This window comes from Meles meles, chromosome 8, assembly GCF_922984935.1.
Source record: "Meles meles chromosome 8, mMelMel3.1 paternal haplotype, whole genome shotgun sequence".
NCBI lineage: Eukaryota > Metazoa > Chordata > Mammalia > Carnivora > Mustelidae > Meles > Meles meles.
In genome coordinates, this window is record NC_060073.1 from 15,900,868 (window position 1) to 15,919,915 (window position 19,048).

The 19,048-nt window shown below is 36.1% G+C and overlaps 2 protein-coding genes and 1 pseudogene across 3 annotated transcripts; 1 reads left to right on the forward strand and 2 right to left on the reverse strand.

The window, feature by feature from the left end:
- The window catches only part of LOC123948505, a 372,440-nt pseudogene that overhangs the window by 296,841 nt on the left and 56,551 nt on the right, over window positions 1–19,048 (reverse strand).
- LOC123948488 (olfactory receptor 4P4-like) lies at window positions 4,919–10,564 on the forward strand. 2 transcript variants are annotated; one of them, XM_046015668.1, is made up of 2 exons: window positions 4,919–5,817; window positions 10,558–10,564. In XM_046015668.1, the coding sequence occupies exons 1-2, from the start codon at window positions 4,919–4,921 to the stop codon at window positions 10,562–10,564; spliced, it is 906 nt and encodes a 301-aa protein (XP_045871624.1). The 2 variants fall into 2 exon arrangements, with proteins under 2 accessions (XP_045871624.1, XP_045871623.1); XM_046015667.1 differs by lacking the exon at window positions 10,558–10,564 and having other exon boundaries at window positions 4,919–5,854.
- Window positions 8,788–9,717, reverse strand: LOC123948494 (olfactory receptor 4C46-like). Its single transcript, XM_046015675.1, has one exon. It carries the CDS (start codon window positions 9,715–9,717, stop codon window positions 8,788–8,790), a length of 930 nt encoding a protein of 309 aa, XP_045871631.1.

Here is a 19,048-nt window from a genome sequence, read left to right on the forward strand (position 1 = left end):
GGTTGCTATATTTATGGCATAGTAGCAAGTGCTCTGTACACAAGATCCCATTGGATACTGATAACATCCTCTGTGGTTGGTATTATTCCATCCATTTTTGAGACAAGGAAACAGTGACAGAGATGTAGGTTAATGGTAATAATAACAATAACTATATTTTTGATATTGAATATTTAATGGCTCTGATTGTTTTTGTAAATATTTATTGAGTTAATCCTCACCACAAACCTGTAAGATAATTCCTGCTATTGATTTATACTTATTTTATACATAATGTAACAAAAACATAGAGAAGTTAATGATCCTGCCAAGATCAAGATGCTAATTAAGGGCAGAACCAAGATTATTTCAGATTATAATAGTTAATGATTTTCCCCCTAATTCTTATCCATGCCTTATATTGCTATACATAACAACACTGAACTAATAATCTCTTTTTAATATAAACATAATAATTATAATTGCTTTAATACTACCTTCTAGGCAAATGTATATAACACTTATACAGTAGCTGACATGCACACACACACACACAAAACACACACACACACACATCATTTGGCTATGAGTACAGACAATTAAGATCTCCTAATTTGTAATGTGAGTTTAGCATAATTTCATGATATAAGATCAATATATACATAGTTCAATTTCATAGTTTCTACTAGTAACTAACAAATAGAAATTGGATTTTTAAAAATCCATTTGTAATGTCTTAAAATTGTAAAATAATTAAGAATAAATGGAGCAAGATGTAAGGAAAACATGTACTCTGAGAACAAAACATTTGTTAAAAGGATATAAGCACCTTAATAAGTAGAAGAAATACTGTTTGTGACAGATGTCTCAACATTATTAAGAGGTGAATCCCCAAATGCATTTCCAGATTCATACTTTCTCAAGCATAATTACAGGAACATATTCAATACTTTTCCAAACTGCCTTAAAACTCATATGGAAATACGAGGGCCCTAAATTAGGTCCAACAATATTAAAAGAGAAAAAATTTGGAGAAGTTACATGATCTGATGTCCAGCGATGTTACCAAACTGCTGTGTTCAAAATGATGTGTTATTATCGTAAAGATACCTGAGAAGGCCAACAAAGCAGCCTAGAGAGCCCAGTAGTAGAACCACACATATATGGTCAACTAATCTCAGCAAAAGGCTGCAGTCAATTAGTGGTGAAAAATAGTTTTAGCAAAAAATGAGGGTGGAGGGGCACCTGGGTGGCTCAGTGGGTTAAAGCTTCTACCTTCAGCTCAGGTCATGATCCCAGAGTCCTGGGATCGAGCCCCACATTGGGCTCTCTGCTTAGTGGGAAACTTGCTTCCCTCCCTCTCTCTCTGCCTACTTGTTATCTCTATCTGTCAAATAAATAAATAAAAATCTTAAAAAAAAAAGAGGATGGATATATTGGGCATCGTTACTGCACAAAGCAAACAAAACAAAAAAAGCAGAGAAAACTTTGATCTATATATCACAACTGTAAAGATTTATTTTAAATGGACTTAGAGCTATATGTGAAATGTAAAATTTAAAAAAAAAAATTGGTGTAAAACACAGGAGAAGATCTTCATAACCTTGGGTTACAAAAATTTTTTTCTAAACATGTGGAACAAAGGTGTCCCAAAGAGGGGCGGCTTGGTGGTGGTGAAGTTGATTGAGCATCAGAATCCAGGTTTGGGCTCAGATGATGACCTCATGGTCCTGAGGTGGAGCACCCTGGCTGGACTCAGCACTCAGGGTGCAGTCTGTTAGAGAATTTCTCTCTCTCTTCTTCTCCCCTTCCACCATATCACTATCTCTCTCTCGCTCATTCTAAAATAAATAAATATATCTAAAAAATGTGCCCATAAAAAATTGCTGATTTGCATTTCACCAAAATTACAACTAGGAAGCAGAACTAGTTTACAAAGAGGGATGAACTAAATGGTTGAGGATGTGAATTAACTGGTTTCCTTCTTTAAGTGATTTCCACGTGTGTGCACAGGAGAAGCTTAGACATATGGCCAGCTGTCTCCTGCGGTGGATCTGTGCAGGCTAGCTCTGGAGCACAGTGCGGTCAACACTGGACATAATGCTGGTAGAGACAAGCTCTAAATCTCTGGGTTATCATGTCCTTTAAGACGAAGTGCTAGAATCCCTCATTTCCTCAGGGTTATTAAACATTTAAAGCCCCAAAGGAAGCAGTAAATTAGAATAATGCATTTCTTGCTCCAGTTGTTTACTGACTATTTGAGCTAGTTACTCAAACTTTTGAAAATTCTGTGTTTTTATCTACATAGTAAAGCTAATAATACGTGTGTCCAAATATGCAGTATTATGAACAAGAAGTAATATAATGAGCTTAATCCAACCAACAATCTCTCAGCGGATTTCTGTTATCCTTTGGCTAAGTAGATTGACCTGAAACAGATTAAATACTATAAAATTTTATTTCCTGATCCTTCTTGCATGCAAAAAAGTCACCTGCATGTGTTGGTATGTGGAAGAGAGAGACTGACTGGCTTTGGTGCAGACAGATGAGGCTGAGTCTAAACCACCTGTGACTAGTCAGTGAGCAGAGAAGGAACCGGATGGGAAACACATTAAAGGCTTTGCTGTACTTGGCTTCTTTCATCTGATTTTTCCACATTATTTGTGCATTTCCTCCCTTCAAAATTATGGAGAAGAGCCGTTTATATCTTCCTTTCTTTATCTTTTTCTTTTATTTGGTCTACTATTTTCCAACATCTCATGCTTCAATGCTAACATCATATGAATTATTATATCACAAATCACTGATTTTATTTATCTACCTGCCCTGCACACCAAAAATCTTGATAATTTCGGGGTGCCTGGGTGGCTCAGTGGGTTAAAGCCTCTGCCTTCGGCTCAGGTCATGATCTCAGGGTCCTGGGATCGAGCCCCACATCGGGCTTTCTGCTCGGCAGGGAGCCTGCTTCCCCCTATCTCTCTGCCTACTTGTGATCTCTCTCTCTTTCAAATAAATAAATAAAAATCTTTAAAAAAAAAATCTTGATAATTTCAAAGAAAAACAATAAAAACAAAAAGGACTGTGGCAGTGGCAGTCTTTGGTGATCCTTGTCCTACCTCATTACTGATTTCCTGAAAACAAACCTGATAATATTATTACTACAATTTCCCTCCTGTTCTTCAGAACACAGGAAGAGCACAAGGCAGTCACACTATAGCTTTCGGGGCCTTCAGGGAATAAGGGCTATTTTTTTTCCCCCACTTAGGCAACTGTGGAACTTTTATACCCAAGAGCACCAAGCACATTTATGTGATGATGGCTTTGCAACACTTGGTCCAAATCTGTCTAGAAATGCCTTTGGGAATATAGTTACTTAAAGATTTCAAAAAACTATTAATTCTCACATTCCCACATATTTGTATTCTGTTCCTCTGAACCATATTGCCTTCAGGTATAAGCATAAGATAAAGGGATGATTCCTAGGACCAATAAACTTGTGCTAGTTTTGCAGGACTATATATAATCCATTTTGCTTATTTTCTTCCTGAGCTATCATTAAGCAGCTAAATCAGCTTTTGAAACTCCCAGGCTGCTTCCCTGAGGGATGAAGATCTACTTCTTGCTTCAAAGAGTCTTAGTGAATATTGGAAGTACACTTCTCTTGTAAATTGTAGAAGGTTCAAGATTTGTTGAAATTTTCAAAATATTTGCAGAGAATTCATGTGGGTGTGTTTGAATTCCAGGTTTGTAACTCTCTGCAGTGGATTCCAGGTTTTGGTACTAGGGATAAACTGGCAGAGTGAGTATCTGAGAATGAAATGTTTCCTGATGCAGCCCCAAATGTGACCAGACAGCCACTCGGATCTTATGGTTAGTCAATTACCTTTGTCACCTTGGTTTGTGAAGGGTCCCACTATACATGTGCAAGAATAACTGCCTGCTCTTTATTTTACTTCTATACGATTTCATTCTAAAGCATACAGCCTCTCTTGAAGCATATGACAATTTGATTACTATAAAAATGTTTCAGCACACTTGAGTTTTCATGGCACATTAGCTATAAGCAAAAATCTGCCTTTTGTGGAACAAAAGAGTAGAGTTAGATAAACCATCTTTAAGTAGGCAGTGAATTTCATTGTTTCCCCAACTCCTGAATAAAGGCTGTCTTGCATTTTCTGACTAAGAAACAGTCAAGTTTAGGCTTGAATGTGTACTATAACAGAATTCATTATATTTCAAAACATCTGCCTTCCTAACATAGAGTAGTTTCATCTGAGTCAACCATGGTAAGTTTATAGCCCCTACATTCTGTTACACTAAGGGGAAGTTTGAATGTGTAGTAGGAATTTGTAACTAAATATGACAGTTTGTATTCATTCATAAAGAGCAAAATCAAAAGGTACACATAATTTTTATTCAACAATATAAAAAGTAAGCATTTTCACACCTTTTTATTTATAAGAATTTGGAAATATGGGGAAAAAAAACTTTCCTTGTTTTAGACTTAATAATGTAACCAGTAGTTCTTTATCTAAACTATTTATAAAAGTATTAATAAAGTATTCATAGTATTAAAGTATTAATAGCATTAATAAAAGTATTAAAAGAATTAATAGTCATGCTAATAAAAAGTATTAATAGTGATAACAGGTATTTTCAAAATAGTATTTAAATATTTAAATAATTACCTAGTAATATTGATAAAAACATGTAATTATTCTCATTATTGCCATTATAAAATTTCATGATAGATTTACAACAGATGGCATAATTGGAATAAGCAGCTCACTTCCACAAAATTATTCTTAACACTAATTATGAAAATATACATTTTAATACATTTTATATATACTGTTGCTACAGTTAATATTCACCTAGAATTATCTTTTATACTTTCAGAAATATAAGTCCTATGGAAGCCTTCACAAAGGCCAAATATATGAAAAACCAGAGAAACATCTCAGAATTCATACTTCTAGGACTTTCATATGACCAGAACATAGAAATATTTTGCTTTGGGCTCTTCTTATTCTGCTATGTTGCCCTGTTGGCAGGAAACCTTCTGATCCTTGTCTCCATTCGATGCAGTTCCCTTTTTCACCAACCCATGTACTACTTCCTCATCCACTTATCTTCTATGGACATCTGCTATACCTCTACCGTCACACCCAAGTTAATTGCTGACCTGTTAGTGGAAAGAAAAACCATCTCCTACAGTAATTGCATGTTACAGATCTTTACCATGCACTTTTTCGGAGGCGTTGAGGTCTTCATTCTTACTGCCATGGCCTTCGATCGCTACGCTGCCATCTGCAAACCTCTCCACTATGTGATTATCATGAACAGGAAAAGATGCCACCTCCTAGTCTTAGCTGCTTGGGCTGGTGGGGCCATCCATGCCTTACCTCTGTTTTCTACTGCAATTGGTTTGCCCTTCTGTGGTCCTAATGAAATCGATCACTACTTCTGTGATGTTTTTCCTTTGCTAAAGCTGGCCTGTACTGATACCTACATCACTGGTGTCCTTGTGGTTGCCTTTTCAGGTATGATTTCCTTAGTAACCTTTATTGTCTTATTTGTTTCTTATGGGATAATACTGTTCACTTTAAGAAATCTCTCAGCTGAGGGAAGACGCAAAGCCCTCTCCACCTGTTGGTCTCATGTCACTGTGGTCATCTTATTTTTTGGGCCTGGAATCTTTATCTACCTTAGACCACCTACTACTTTTCCTGAGGACAAAATATTTGCTCTATTTTACACCATCATTGCTCCTATGTTCAATCCCTTAATCTACACTCTGAGAAATTCAGAGATGAAAAAAGCAGTGAAAAAGGTTTGGTGCTCATCATTGTTTTCAAAGGACTCACACTCTTAATTTGAAGAAGTTCATTGGCTAATCGACTCTGAGTCAGAAAAGAGGAAGATATGAATGAAGAAGGCAGGAACTGGATCATGGGGATTATGGACCATCATTGTCATGAGGGGAATGAATGGATGCAATAGGACTACAGGATTTAAATGATCATTGAGCAAGTACTGATGCTGGCATACCAAAATCAATTGTGAAAGAAGTTAATTTTGTGGGGTATTAAGATGGTATAGGTAGGGGAACATTCATAAAAAATAATTGAGCCAAAACAAATAAATCAATCATACATTATTAGTGAATTATAAAGGGAAATATTTTAATGATAGTTTTCTTAATACATTGCACTGACAGACGTTCTTTTGTTGTTCAGAAGTTGTAATGTTAAAAACAATAATAATAATAATAATAAACAGAAACAATTAATTTAAATTTCTGATAGAACATTCCTTAGTTCATACAAATTAGTTGTGCGAATGAACAAATATTTAGAGTAGAATCTGTTTCATTTCTTTTAATAATTTATTTTTTTGAGAGAGAGAGAGCATGAGTGAGCAGGAGCAGGGCTTTGGGGTGGTAGGCTAGAGCGAGAGGTACAAAAAGACTTCCCACTGAGCACGGGACCCGATGCAGGCCTCCATCCCAGGACCCTGGAAACTGAACCAAAGGCTCAGCTTTTTACAGAACTCAACCCCATTTAGCAATCCACTCCTTACCATTTACCCAAAAGGGTTGAAAACTTATGTCCACAAAAGAACATACACGCATGCTTAACAGCAGTTCTATTCACAATTGTCCATACAACTGAAAGCAGCCAAGACATCCTTCAGTAGGTGAGGACAGATAAACTGCAACATCACACAGTGGAGTATTATTCATTGCCAAGAGTAACGAGCTCCAGGCCATGAAAATGCTTGAAGACCCTTCCAATATGTTCCCCATGGTAATTGGCATTCAGTTCCATCACAGATATGAGACACTTCTTGATCTTGCCTGTCACTAACTTTCTAGTTTCATGACTTATTAACTAGACTTTTAGGAGCTCAGTGTGCAGTTTATAACCCGACACATAGTAGAAGTTCAATAATAATTATTGAATGAATAGATGAGCCAATAGCCACAACTGTATTGAAATGATTGTGTTTTCTGCACACTCTTTTTCACCCTTGGTCTCTGTTATGAATCCTCTCCTGGGAATCCTCTAAGGTAACACATGTCTATTCATCCTGACGATTCCCTTTCAATGTTTGTGCCCCTTTTAGTGTGTTTTCATCTAGGAAATCTTCCTGACCCCCCTGGTCTTTGTTGTGTGTCCCTCAAAGATGTTTCACCCTGTGCTGTCACTACTTTCAGAACATTTTAAACATGGTTTTGTCATTTTCTGCTCCACTTTGGATGTCCCTTAGTGGATAAAATGCTCTCTGAAAGCAAGACCCATGTTGCTCTCTATTCAACACTTTGCAGCCCTAGCAATCATCACTCTTTCTGATATATTATGGGGGCTCAAAAAAAATTTATTGATTAGTAAGTGTGGGATGGAAGGAATAAATGGGGTGTATTTATCCTGAATTTGTTTTCTTTGTAGATGGAGTCACATATTTTCTTAAAACAGTATTTCATAATGAAAAGTTACCAAGAAGTAAACTAATTAACAGAAAAATGACACGAACAACTCACATTCATAAGATGACGAAATCTTACTGAGAGCAAGGAGAATATCAAGATAAGCTATTTGCAGGGGGCTTTGGTGGCTCAGTAGGTTAAGCATCTATTTTTGGTTCAGGTCATGGTCCCAGGGTGCAGGGATTCAGCCGCACATCAATTTCCTTGCTAGACATAGAGCCTGCTTCTCCCCAAGCTCCTCTCTCTCTGTCAAATAAATAATTAAAACCTTTTAAAATTTATTTTAAAAAAAACTATTGTTCCTTCACTGATGATCTCAGTTTAAATTTATTTCTCATTACATAGTTTAATCAGAAGTTAAAACAAATTGTGGTTTCTTAAAGACATTTAGCTAGAATTCTGAGTCTCAATCAGTGAAAAGTAGGAAAAAGTTCCCTGTCTCCAGTATTATTCCTTTGCTCTACATTTTCTTGACTATGGCTATCTTCCATTATACCCTTATCACTCATGCAATATTGATTGTGCCCCAGCATTATGCTGCCTTGTAGAAACAATTTTTAATAAATAGTCAAGTGGGGGCGCCTGGGTGGCTCAGTGGGTTAAAGCCTCTGCCTTCAGCTCAGGTCATGATCCCAGGGTCCTGGGATCGAGCCCCGAATCCGGCTCTCTGCTCAGCAGGGAGTCGGCTTCCTCCTCTCTCTCTGTCTGCCTCTCTGCCTACTTGTGATCTTTGTCTGTCAAATAAGTAAATAAAATCTTTTTAAAAAATTAAAAAAAAAATAAATAGTCAAGTACTCTGTGGAGTGTAACTTTATTTAATAAATAAAAATTCCTCTCAAATAATAGCATGTTCATTTATTGGAGTTATAATTCTTTCTGATGGATTAGCAGCCTGAGAGAGTAACATGAACAATACAAAATGACTGAGATCCACAAGAAATTTGGAAATTTAGGTAATCTTTGGTACCCCACAGAGGTTAAATGACTCTTTGCTTTATAAGCCTGTAGTCATTTTATACTACAATTTTAATGGCAACATGTTATTATCAACCCAGGCATATAAAAATGAGCAGAATTCTTAATAAAAATATATTAGAATTTATAGATAGGGAATAGATGATAGATGATAGATAGACGTAGGAGCATAGCAGGTTGTTACGTTTTCTTTTCTTGCACACTTTCCTCTTCCACTCAGTGCAGAATCTGTCATTCACAGCAGCTTACTATTTTCTTTATTTGGTAAGTATTCCTTCCTGAGATCATCCAAAATGTCCTTTGACTTTAGCTTCCGTTGCATCAATGTCGGACTTCAGACATATTTATTTCTCACTTGAAATAACTTTTCTACTACACAATTTCCTAATGGCATTTTTCATCTGGTCATTTCTCAAGGCATAGATTAAAGGATTTAACATTGGCGTTATCATAGTATAGAACACTGCAAATGCTTTATCAATAGGTAAAGTAACCGGAGGTCTCATGTACACAAATAAGCAGGGCACAAAGAATAGGACAACCACTGTGATGTGGGAGACACAGGTGGAGAGGGCTTTGCGCTTTGCCTCCAAGCTACGGTTCCTTAGGGAATGCAAAATGACCACATAGGAGATGATCAAGAGGAGGAAGAGTAAGACACAGATGAAACCACTGTTGGCAGCAACAAAGAGCCCTAGAGTGTGGGTATCAGTGCAGACAAGATTGAGCAAAGGGTTCAGATCACACATAAAGTGATCTATGACATTAGGGCCACAGAAGGGTAAAGGGATGATAAAGAGGATCTGTATGGCTCCATGAAGAAAACCTCCCACCCACGCCACTCCCATTAACAGGCCACACACCCGCCGATTCATGATGGTCGTGTAGTGCAATGGCTTGCAGATGGCCACATAGCGGTCATAGGCCATCACAGTGACTAGGATGACATCAGCACCTCCAATGAAATGTTCCCCAAAGATTTGGATTATACATGCATTGAATGTGGTGGTCTTCTTTTCACGGAGTGAATCTATGATCAGTTTAGGGTTATTAACAGAAGAATAACAGGCATCAATGAAGGAGAGATTGGCAAGGAAAAAGTACATAGGGGACCCCAGTAATGAGCTGGTGGTAATAGTGACCACGGTGAGCACATTTGCTACCACAGAGACTATGTAAATGACCAAAAACACGAAAAATATGACTTTCTGCATCTTTGGATTCTCTGTGAGCCCCAGAAGAACAAACTCTGTCACGTTGTTCCTATTCACCATTATTTCCTAATATGATTAATTGCATTACCTGAAAAAAAATCACTTTCGATTAATGCAAACTTCAATTTATTAAGCTTTTTCATCTAGTAAATAAATACCTAGATTCTAATGATTTGTGGATTCTCGTGAGTTTTTTTGAGATACAAAATAAGTTTTGTGTTCTTTAAGATTATTTTGTTTATCTCCTTGGTGAAGTTTCTGTGGCGTTTGGCCATGGGGAGCTTTGTAAACACACAGGCAAGAGATCATTTGTGCACACTTCATCTGAGGTGACTCAGGTTAACATGAAGTATGGGACCATACACATTGTGGCAGATAAGTAAGAAAAGGGAGGTAGTTTATGATGTAAAGGCTATGAATGCAAGGTTGAGGAATTTTCACTTTATCCTTAGGAAATGGGGAGCCATCGGAAGACAGTGAGAATATATATGAAAAAGTGAAGAGGAATTTGAGGGAGAGGTAATAAGAAATATAATTTAATAAAGATCTTCATGTTTCTTGGATGCAGTGGGGTGAGGTTCGGTAAGGGATTGGAAGCCAGAGACAGAAACCCCAGTTAAGAGATTTTTTCATATTAGTTGACATAGGAGTAACAGGGCATTGGTCGTTGATTTGTAAAGAAAGTATACAAAAGTTTCCATAAAATAAATCATAATGATTTTGTCTAAATACAAAAACATTATAATTGCTAATTATATTTATATATATTTAATAATTGATTGCTATATTCACGGCATACTAGCAAGTGCTCTGTACATAGGATCCCACTGAATAATAATAATAATAACCTGTGTGGTTGGTATTATTCCTTCCATTTTGAGATGAGAAAGCAGTGTCAAGGACTTAGGTTGATGGTAATAAAAACATTAACAACATTTATTAAATTGAATATTTAGTGGTTCTGAGTGTTTTTGTGGACATTTGCTGATTTAATCCCTGCCACAGACCTGTAAGATAATTCCAGCTGTTGTTTTTATATTTATTTTATACATTATGTAATAGAAACATAGAGAAGTTAAAGATCCTGCCAAGATCAAGATGCTAATTAAGGGCAGAACCAAGATTACTTCAGTTTATACTTGTTCATGATTTTCCTCCAAGTTCTTACCCGTGCCCTATATTGTTATAATTAACAGCACTGAATCTCCTTTTTATATGACCATGATTATAATTGCTTTATTACTACTTTGGAGGCAAGTGTATAAAACATAATTTCATTAGGAGACACACACACACACACAGACTGACACACTTGAACTCCCAATCATCAAATAAAATGTGGTAAGCGGGGAGCTTGGATGGCTGAGTTGGTTAGTGACTGCCTTTGATGTGGGTCATGGGTCATGATCCCTGGGTCCTAGGACTGAGCCCACACAAAGCTCCCTACTCCATGGGGAGCCTGATTCTCCCTCTCCCTCTGACTGCCTCTCCCTCTCCTTCTGCCCTCTGCTCCCCCTGCTTTCTCTCTCTCTCTCTCTCTCTCACAAATAAAAAAGTAAAATCTTGGAAAAAAATGTGGTACCGTATTCATTGAAAGATCTTTTTATCTTGACTTCTCCCTCAGACCTAGTTCTCCCTACTACAAACCATCTCCTAAGCAAAATATCTGTTAAATGTTGAAAAGGATTTCCACTGTGGTTAAGTGCTTTGGTTTGAAAATCAAAAAGACAAGGTTAGAATTCTGATTTTTCCTTAGCATCTGCTTTTATCTAGAGTAGCTTTCCAACACATTACATCTTTGTTTCCTCATCTGTAAAGCAAAATTAATCATTTCCATATCAAAGGATTTTATGAGAATTAAGGAAAACTACTTGAACATATCACCACCATGTTGTACGCACAGAGGACTTTCATCTATTTTGTAACTGTGTAGGCACCTAAGATATAGGAATTATTGACATTTTGAATGATAATTATGCAATCATTTAATTGTGCAAGAAGTTCAGGAAGAATCCTCTCCAATTTTAAAGAAGGCACACAGACTCAATTATCCGTAGCCTTTGTTACCAGAAAGAAATTCTCCATTCATACTTGGATAACACAGCTGATGCTATGTGTCCTTTATTATTCATACTTATGCCTCTTCTATGTGAGAAGTGTATTTCCATTGTGTTCTCATCCTCATGATTAGTCTAGATTATTAAACTAGCTGTCTCATTGCAAAAGCATGCTGTTTGGTGACAAAGAGCAGGGTCCTACAATTGGCTTCAATTCCTTGAGCTTCAATTTTTTTTTTCTGTCAGCTTAGGTGAATGATATTTACCAACTATCTTTTCAAGAAATGGGGTGAGGATGGAATACTTGAATACTATATATTTTTTTTTATTATTCATTTTATTTATTTTTTCAGCGTAACAGTATTCATTCTTTTTGCATGTAAGAACTTTTTTGAGGCTTTAGGCTAGAAGGGAAGCTTTTGGTTGATAAAAACACTTTCTTAAAAACCAGTCTCTTACTGGGTGTGTCTTATCTTTCATATTGAAAGCTACTGATCTGAGAGGAGGTCAGTTTGAAGATGGGGTTATTTCTGAACACCTCCAAGCATCATTAAGGTCTTCTAAGTCTATAAGGTAAGTCTTCAGTATACCCTCTGAAAAACAGCTAACCTCAGCTAACCCTCTGAAAAACAACCTGAGGGTTTTGAAGGGTCAGGGGTGAATACTATATTTGAAGGGACTGAAACAATGATTAATATATATGGGAGGCAACAATATTTAAGATGAATCAGCAATACTGAAGACTTACCTTATAGACTTAGAAGACCTTAATGATGCTTGGAGGTGTTCAGAAATAACCCCATCTTCAAACTGACCTCCTCTCAGATCAGTAGCTTTCAATATGAAAGATAAGACACACCCAGTAAGAGACTGGTTTTTAAGAAAGTGTTTTTATCAACCAAAAGCTTCCCTTCTAGCCTAAAGCCTCAAAAAAGTTCTTATAGAACACTTGGGATTTGAATTTAGAATGGAGTATTTTGGAAAAAATATGGAGATTTCATCTACAGATAGCTCTGGTCCCATAGACAAGAGGCAAAAAAATATGGAGTAAACACATCCAAATATGTCATTCCAACCTTAATGAATCTTGCTCTGCAAATGTGATCAACAAAAATCATTTTCACCTTGCACTGCATGCATATTTAAAGATGTTTCCATAAAGGTTCAAGGACTTTGGTGCTGTTACTTTTTTTCTCCCAGGAGTTAATTATCTCCTCTGACAGAAAGGCTTTGTCTTAGAAACCATGCTGAAGAGATATGTTTGACAAACATCCAAGTTTGGAAAGGGAATTACATGCCCTGTACTTGGAATCCAAGCATGTAGGAATCCATTTTCTCTACCTTGAGTTTCTAAGAAAGCTGAATGTCAGGCAAATGGAAAAGGATGTAGTTGACCTGTTGACTCAAGTCACCAAGAGAACTTCTGCCTCCTTAGCAATAATAAAACTTTTCTGGAGCCTGCTAATGATTGTTTGAGAGCTAGAGCAGTGAGGGCAAAAAATCAATGGAAGCCATTTTAACGTTCTTGACTCCGAAACTGTTTTCTGTTTGTTTGTTTGTTTTTACATTCATCAAGAGGCAGAAAGTAAATAGAAACTTGAAAAGGTTCCCAGTTAGTTATTTTTGGAATTTATGGTTTGGTCAGTACAGAATATTAGGCAACTTTAAAACTGTGGAGAGAGATTGAAACACAAGATGAGTCCCAGTTTTTCCACATCATTTTCACTTGGTACTGTTATTTCCTTTGAGTCATTCTAGACCTGTAGTGATATATTCTTGTGGTTTTAATTTGCTTTCCCTGATGACTAATGATGGTAAGATTTTGTTTCTCATCTTATTATTGGCCATTTGTATACCTTCTTTTGTACACTTTTGTTCAAGTCCTTTGCATAATTTAAACCTAAGGTACTAGTTTCCTTGTTACTAAGTTTTAAATGTTCTTTACATATAATACAGGTCTTTGTCATGTATATGTTATGTATATCTACAAAATTTTCACCTAATCCATGGATTGCCTCTTCATTTTTAAAAATAGTGTTACATGACAGACACTGAGTTTTAAAACTTTGACAAATTCCAATTTTTAATTTTTTTCTTATGGTTCATGATTATTGTTTTGTGTCTAATAAATATTCATCTACCACCAAGATCAAAAAGATTTCTTTGGCAATTTCTATGTAGACATGTAGACCCCACACTCATTTTGAGTTCATTTTTGTGTATAGTACAAGGTGAGGTTGTGGTTTAGATCTTTTTTTTTTTTTTTTCCCTCATATGGATAGCTAATAGATCCAGTATAATTTATGGAAAAGTCTATACATTCTTCCATTGAATTATTTGACATCTTTGTCAAAATTCATATAATTAGGCTTATTTCTGGGCATTCTATTGGTTTCAAGGTCTCAGTGTTTATCCCTGCACCAATACCACACAGCCTTAATTATGGGAGCTTAATAGCAATTCTTGAATTTAAGTAGAGTAGACATCCAAAATATATTTTGGAGTTTTTTAAAGTGATTTAATCTTCTAGATTCCTTTAAATTTGTGTATTTCTATATAAATTTCAGAATAAAACTGATAATTTCTTTAAAAATACTGTTGAGATTGTTATTGGAATTGTATTGAAAGAATAGAATGACATGGTAAAAGTGTTCTTTTAACCCAATGACAAGGTACATTTCTCCATTTTTCTATTTAATTTCAGCAGTGTGTTCTAGTTTTCATGTACAGTTCTTAAATACACTTTTATAATTTATTCTTGGGGCATCTGGGTGCCTTAGTTGGTAGAGCAACTGACTCTTGATTTTGGCTTAGGTCATGATCTCAGGAACATAGGATCGAGCCCTATGGAGAGCTCTATCCTGGACACTGAGCCTTCTTGAGATTCTATCTCTCCAGTTCCCTGTGCCTCTTCCCCCATTCTTTCTCTCTCTCTTAAAAAGAAAAAAAAAGAAGAAGAAGAAAAGAAAAAAAAATTCCTCAAATTTCATTTTAAAAATTTTATTTATTTATTTTGTTGTTTTAGAAAGAGAGCAAGAGAGCATACACAAGTGTGCAGAGGGAAAGGAAAAGGCAAAGAATCTTAAACAGACTCCTGGCCTAGCATGAAGCCTGACATAGGGCTTGGTCTTACAACCACAATATCATGACTTGAGCCAAAACCAAGAGTTAGACACTCAACCAATGGAGTGCAACTCAAATTTCATACTTTAAAATAGTATTCTACATATTTTTAAAGATTTTATTTATTTATTTGAAAAAGAGAGATCACAAGTAGACAGAGAAGCAGGCAGAGAGAGAGAGAGGGAAGCAGGCTCCCTGCTGAACAGAGAGCATGATGTGGGACTCGATCCCAGGAACCTGAGATCATGACCTGAGCCGAAGGCAGCAGCTTAACCCACTGAGCCACCCAGGCGCCCCTATTGTTTCTCATTTTAATTCTAATTGTTTCACTTATAGAAATAATATATAGTATTTTTATTTACATTGTATCTTATTACCTTGTTATATTAACTAATTAGGTAGGCCACTTAACATTGCCTACCTGTATAATCATGCCATCAGCACATCAATATATTTTTTGCAATTTGTCTCTTCCTATCCATTCTGTATGTCTTTATTTCTTTTTCTCATCTTATTGCAATGATGAGAATGTAGGGGACAATACAGGAAAAAAAAAATTGGTAAGTGAACATGCTTGACTTGTTTCAATCATAGAAAATATTTACTATGATATAATGTGGTACTTGTAGGTTTTGAAAATATGCTTCTTATCAAGTTGAGCAAATTCCTTTCTATTCTTCATTTGTTAAAGTCTTTTTAAATATAAATCAATTGAAATTTATCAAATAAGTTTTACATCATTTGAAATGACTTTGTAATTCTCCTTCATTCTGTTAACTTAGCGAATTACACAGATTTTTAAATGTTAAATCAGCCCTTTATGCCTGAAATAAATTCCACATCATCGTGGTCAATTATTTTTTTAGAAACTTTGATGGGTTTATTTACTAGTATTTTGTGTAACATCTTTGGGTGTGGATTCAAAAGGAATATTTATCATACTTTTTTCATGTAATGTGACTTAGCATTTAGACAATGGTGCCTTCATACAATTAATTTTGTAGTAATCTCTCAATTTTCTGAAAGAATGTGTAGAATTTGTATTATTTTTGTTCAGGGTTCCATGAAGTGCTATATAAATTTTAGGAAACAACTTTCCCTCTAACAACAACAACAACAACAACAAAAAGGGTTTTTAATAACTTCACAGGATTGCATGGAATCTGTAGATCAATTGAGGAATATTGCCATCTTAATTATATTATATTCCTCTAATCCATGAATATGAACTATATTTCTATTTCAGTAAGTCTTCTTCAATTTCTTTCAAAAGCATTTTGTAGTTTTTCATATAAAAGTCTTTAATACTTCCATTGCAGAATTATTTACAAAATCTAATATATGGAAAAAACCTTATTGTCCATCGGTGGAGAATGGATAAAGAAAATGCTCATTTACCATTCTGAAAATCCTGGGGCCCTTAAGAATTATGCTAAATCTACTCTGCTTATGTTCCATAAGTAGAACCACAAAGGCAAGACGACAGCACATCTGTTTGCAACATGTTCTACTGAACATTTTAAACCCACATTTGGGACCTGATGCTCATTTTAAAAAAGAAAAAGAAGAAGAAGAAGAAGGAGGAGGAGGAGGAGGAGGAGGAGGAGGAGAAGGAGAAGAAGAAGAAGAAGAAGAAGAAGAAGAAGAAGAAGAAGAAGAAGAAGAAGAAGAAGAAGAAAAAGAAGAAGAAGAAGAAGAAGAAGAAGAAGAAGAAGAAGAAGAAGAAGAAGAAGAAGAAGAAGAAGAAGAAGAAGAAGAAGGAGAAGAAGAAGAAGAAGAAGAAGAAGAAGAAGAAGAAGAAGAAGAAGAAGAAGAAGAAGAAGAAGAAGAAGAAGAAGAAGAAGAAGAAAAGAAGAAAGAGGAGGAGGAGAAGAAGAAGAAGAAGGAGGAGGAGGAGGAGGAGGAGAAGGAGAAGAAGAGAACCTTTTTAAATATGACTTCTAATTAACAATGCACCTGGTCACTCAAGAGCTCTGATGGAGATATCTGACAAGATTCACATGTTTATATCTGCTAACATAGCATTCATTGTTCAGCCCAGGGATCAAGGCATACTTTTGAATTTCGAGTCTTATTATTTAAAGAATACATTTTGTAAGACTATATATGCTACAGATAGGGAATCCTTTGATGGATCTGGGAAAAGTAAACTGGAAACCTTCTGAAATGAATTCACTATTCTAGATGTCATTAAGAACATTTGTAATTCATGGGAAAAGATTAAAATACTGACATTAATAAGGGTTTGGAAAGAAGTTGATTTTAACTCTCATAAATGACTTTGAGGGGTTCAAGAGTTCAGTGTTGGAAGTCACTGCAGATGTGACAGAAATAGCAAGAGAATGAAAATCAGAATTGGAGCCTGAAGATGTGACTGAATTGCCATAATCTCATGATCAAATTTTAATGTTTGAAGAGTTGTTTATTATGGATGAACAAAGAAAGTGGTTTTTGAGATGGAATCTACTCCCAGTGAATATGCAGCAAAGATTGTAGAAATGACAACAAAGGACTTAGAATAGTGCACAAAATTGGTAGATAAAGCCATAGCAAGATTTGAGAGGATCAACTCCAGCTTCAAAGGAAGGTCTACTGTGGGTAAAAGGCTATCAAATAGAATCTCATGCTACAGAGAATGCATTTGTGAAAGGAAAACTTAATTAATGCAACAAAACTCAGTGTTATTTTAAGAAATTACCACAGCCACCCCAACCTTCATCGCTCAGCAGCCATTAACATGAAGACAAGACCTTCCACCAGCAATAAGATCATAACTCTCTGAAAGCTCAAATGATGGTTAGTAGCATTTACCAATAATGTGTATTATATTAAAAAGAAAAAACAAGCATCATGCTCTTGCACACTTTAGATTCCAGTATAGCATAAATATAACTGGTATGCAGTTATATTTATATATGATATGCACTGGGAAACCAAATATTTATTGACTCACTTTATTGTGCTATGTTCACATCATTGCATGGGCTGAAAATGAATTGGCAATACTTGAGATAGGCCTGTACTTTGCTAGGCTCTTTAAAACTCTACCTTACCCTTCACTTACTGCTTGCATAGAGCCTAAAGGTCATGGAGTGGGGATCATTTTAGTGTCTTCTTGAACTTTTTTGAGTGTGCATCCAGCCCTGAGCATGTACGGACAGTCCTCTAGATTCCCTGCTATAGACACAGGTGGTTCTCATAGCTCTTGTTCTCACATGTATCTCCTTCCCAAGCCTCATTCTTTTCACAGTTTTCAGTCTATTTCTTGGCTTCCTTATCTTATACCTTGCCTCAAGAAGTTATATTGAGAACATTTGACTCAAATGACTCTGACAAAATCTACCCAGAAGGCATTTCCAGCCCTGGGAAGTCCCCCAGGCAGATGAAACAAAGTCAAGCCAGTGAGCCAATTCTTCAGGAGCCACCAAAAATGCAAAACATGCTATCATAATCCTTTGAGGTCAACGTCTGTATTGTTCCGTCTGGCACCAACAAACCCATGAGGAATGTGGGCCACCATCCTCAAGGCTGCCACTGACCAAAAAGTAGGAAATGGTGGATAGATTAAAATTTTACAGTGTTCTCTCCCCAAAATATATAAGCTTATTTTTTCATTAATCATTCCACTGGTTATCATTGCCTTTCCATTAGTTTTACTATTTCCAAATCTTTGGGAAATAGCTTGGCAGTAATTTAAATAGCTAAACACATCAGCCACAGAAACTTCTTTCAAGACATTGCTCTGGGGACACCTGGTTGGCTCAGTCAGTTAAGTTTCTGTCTTCAGCTCTGGTCATGATCTCAGGGTCCTGGGATCAAGTCCTGAATCCAGCTCCAGGCTTAGCGGGAAACCTACTTTTTCTATGCCTGTAGTTCCCTCTCCTTGGGCTCCCTCTGTCTCTATCTCTGTCTCAAATAAATAAATACAATCCTTGTAAAAATTCAGGTCTCTAAAGGCAAGGGAAACAAAAGCAAAAATGAACTTTTGAGATTTCATCAAGATAAAAAGATCCTGCAGAGCAAAGGAAATAGTCAACAAAACTACGTGGCTACCCACAGTATGGGAGAAGATATTTGCAAATAATATTACAGATAAAGGGCTGTTATCCAAGATCTATAAAAAACTTCTCAAACTCAACACCCAAAAAACAAATAATCCAGTCAAGAAATGGGCAGAAGACATGACCAGATGTTTCTTCAAAGAAGACTTA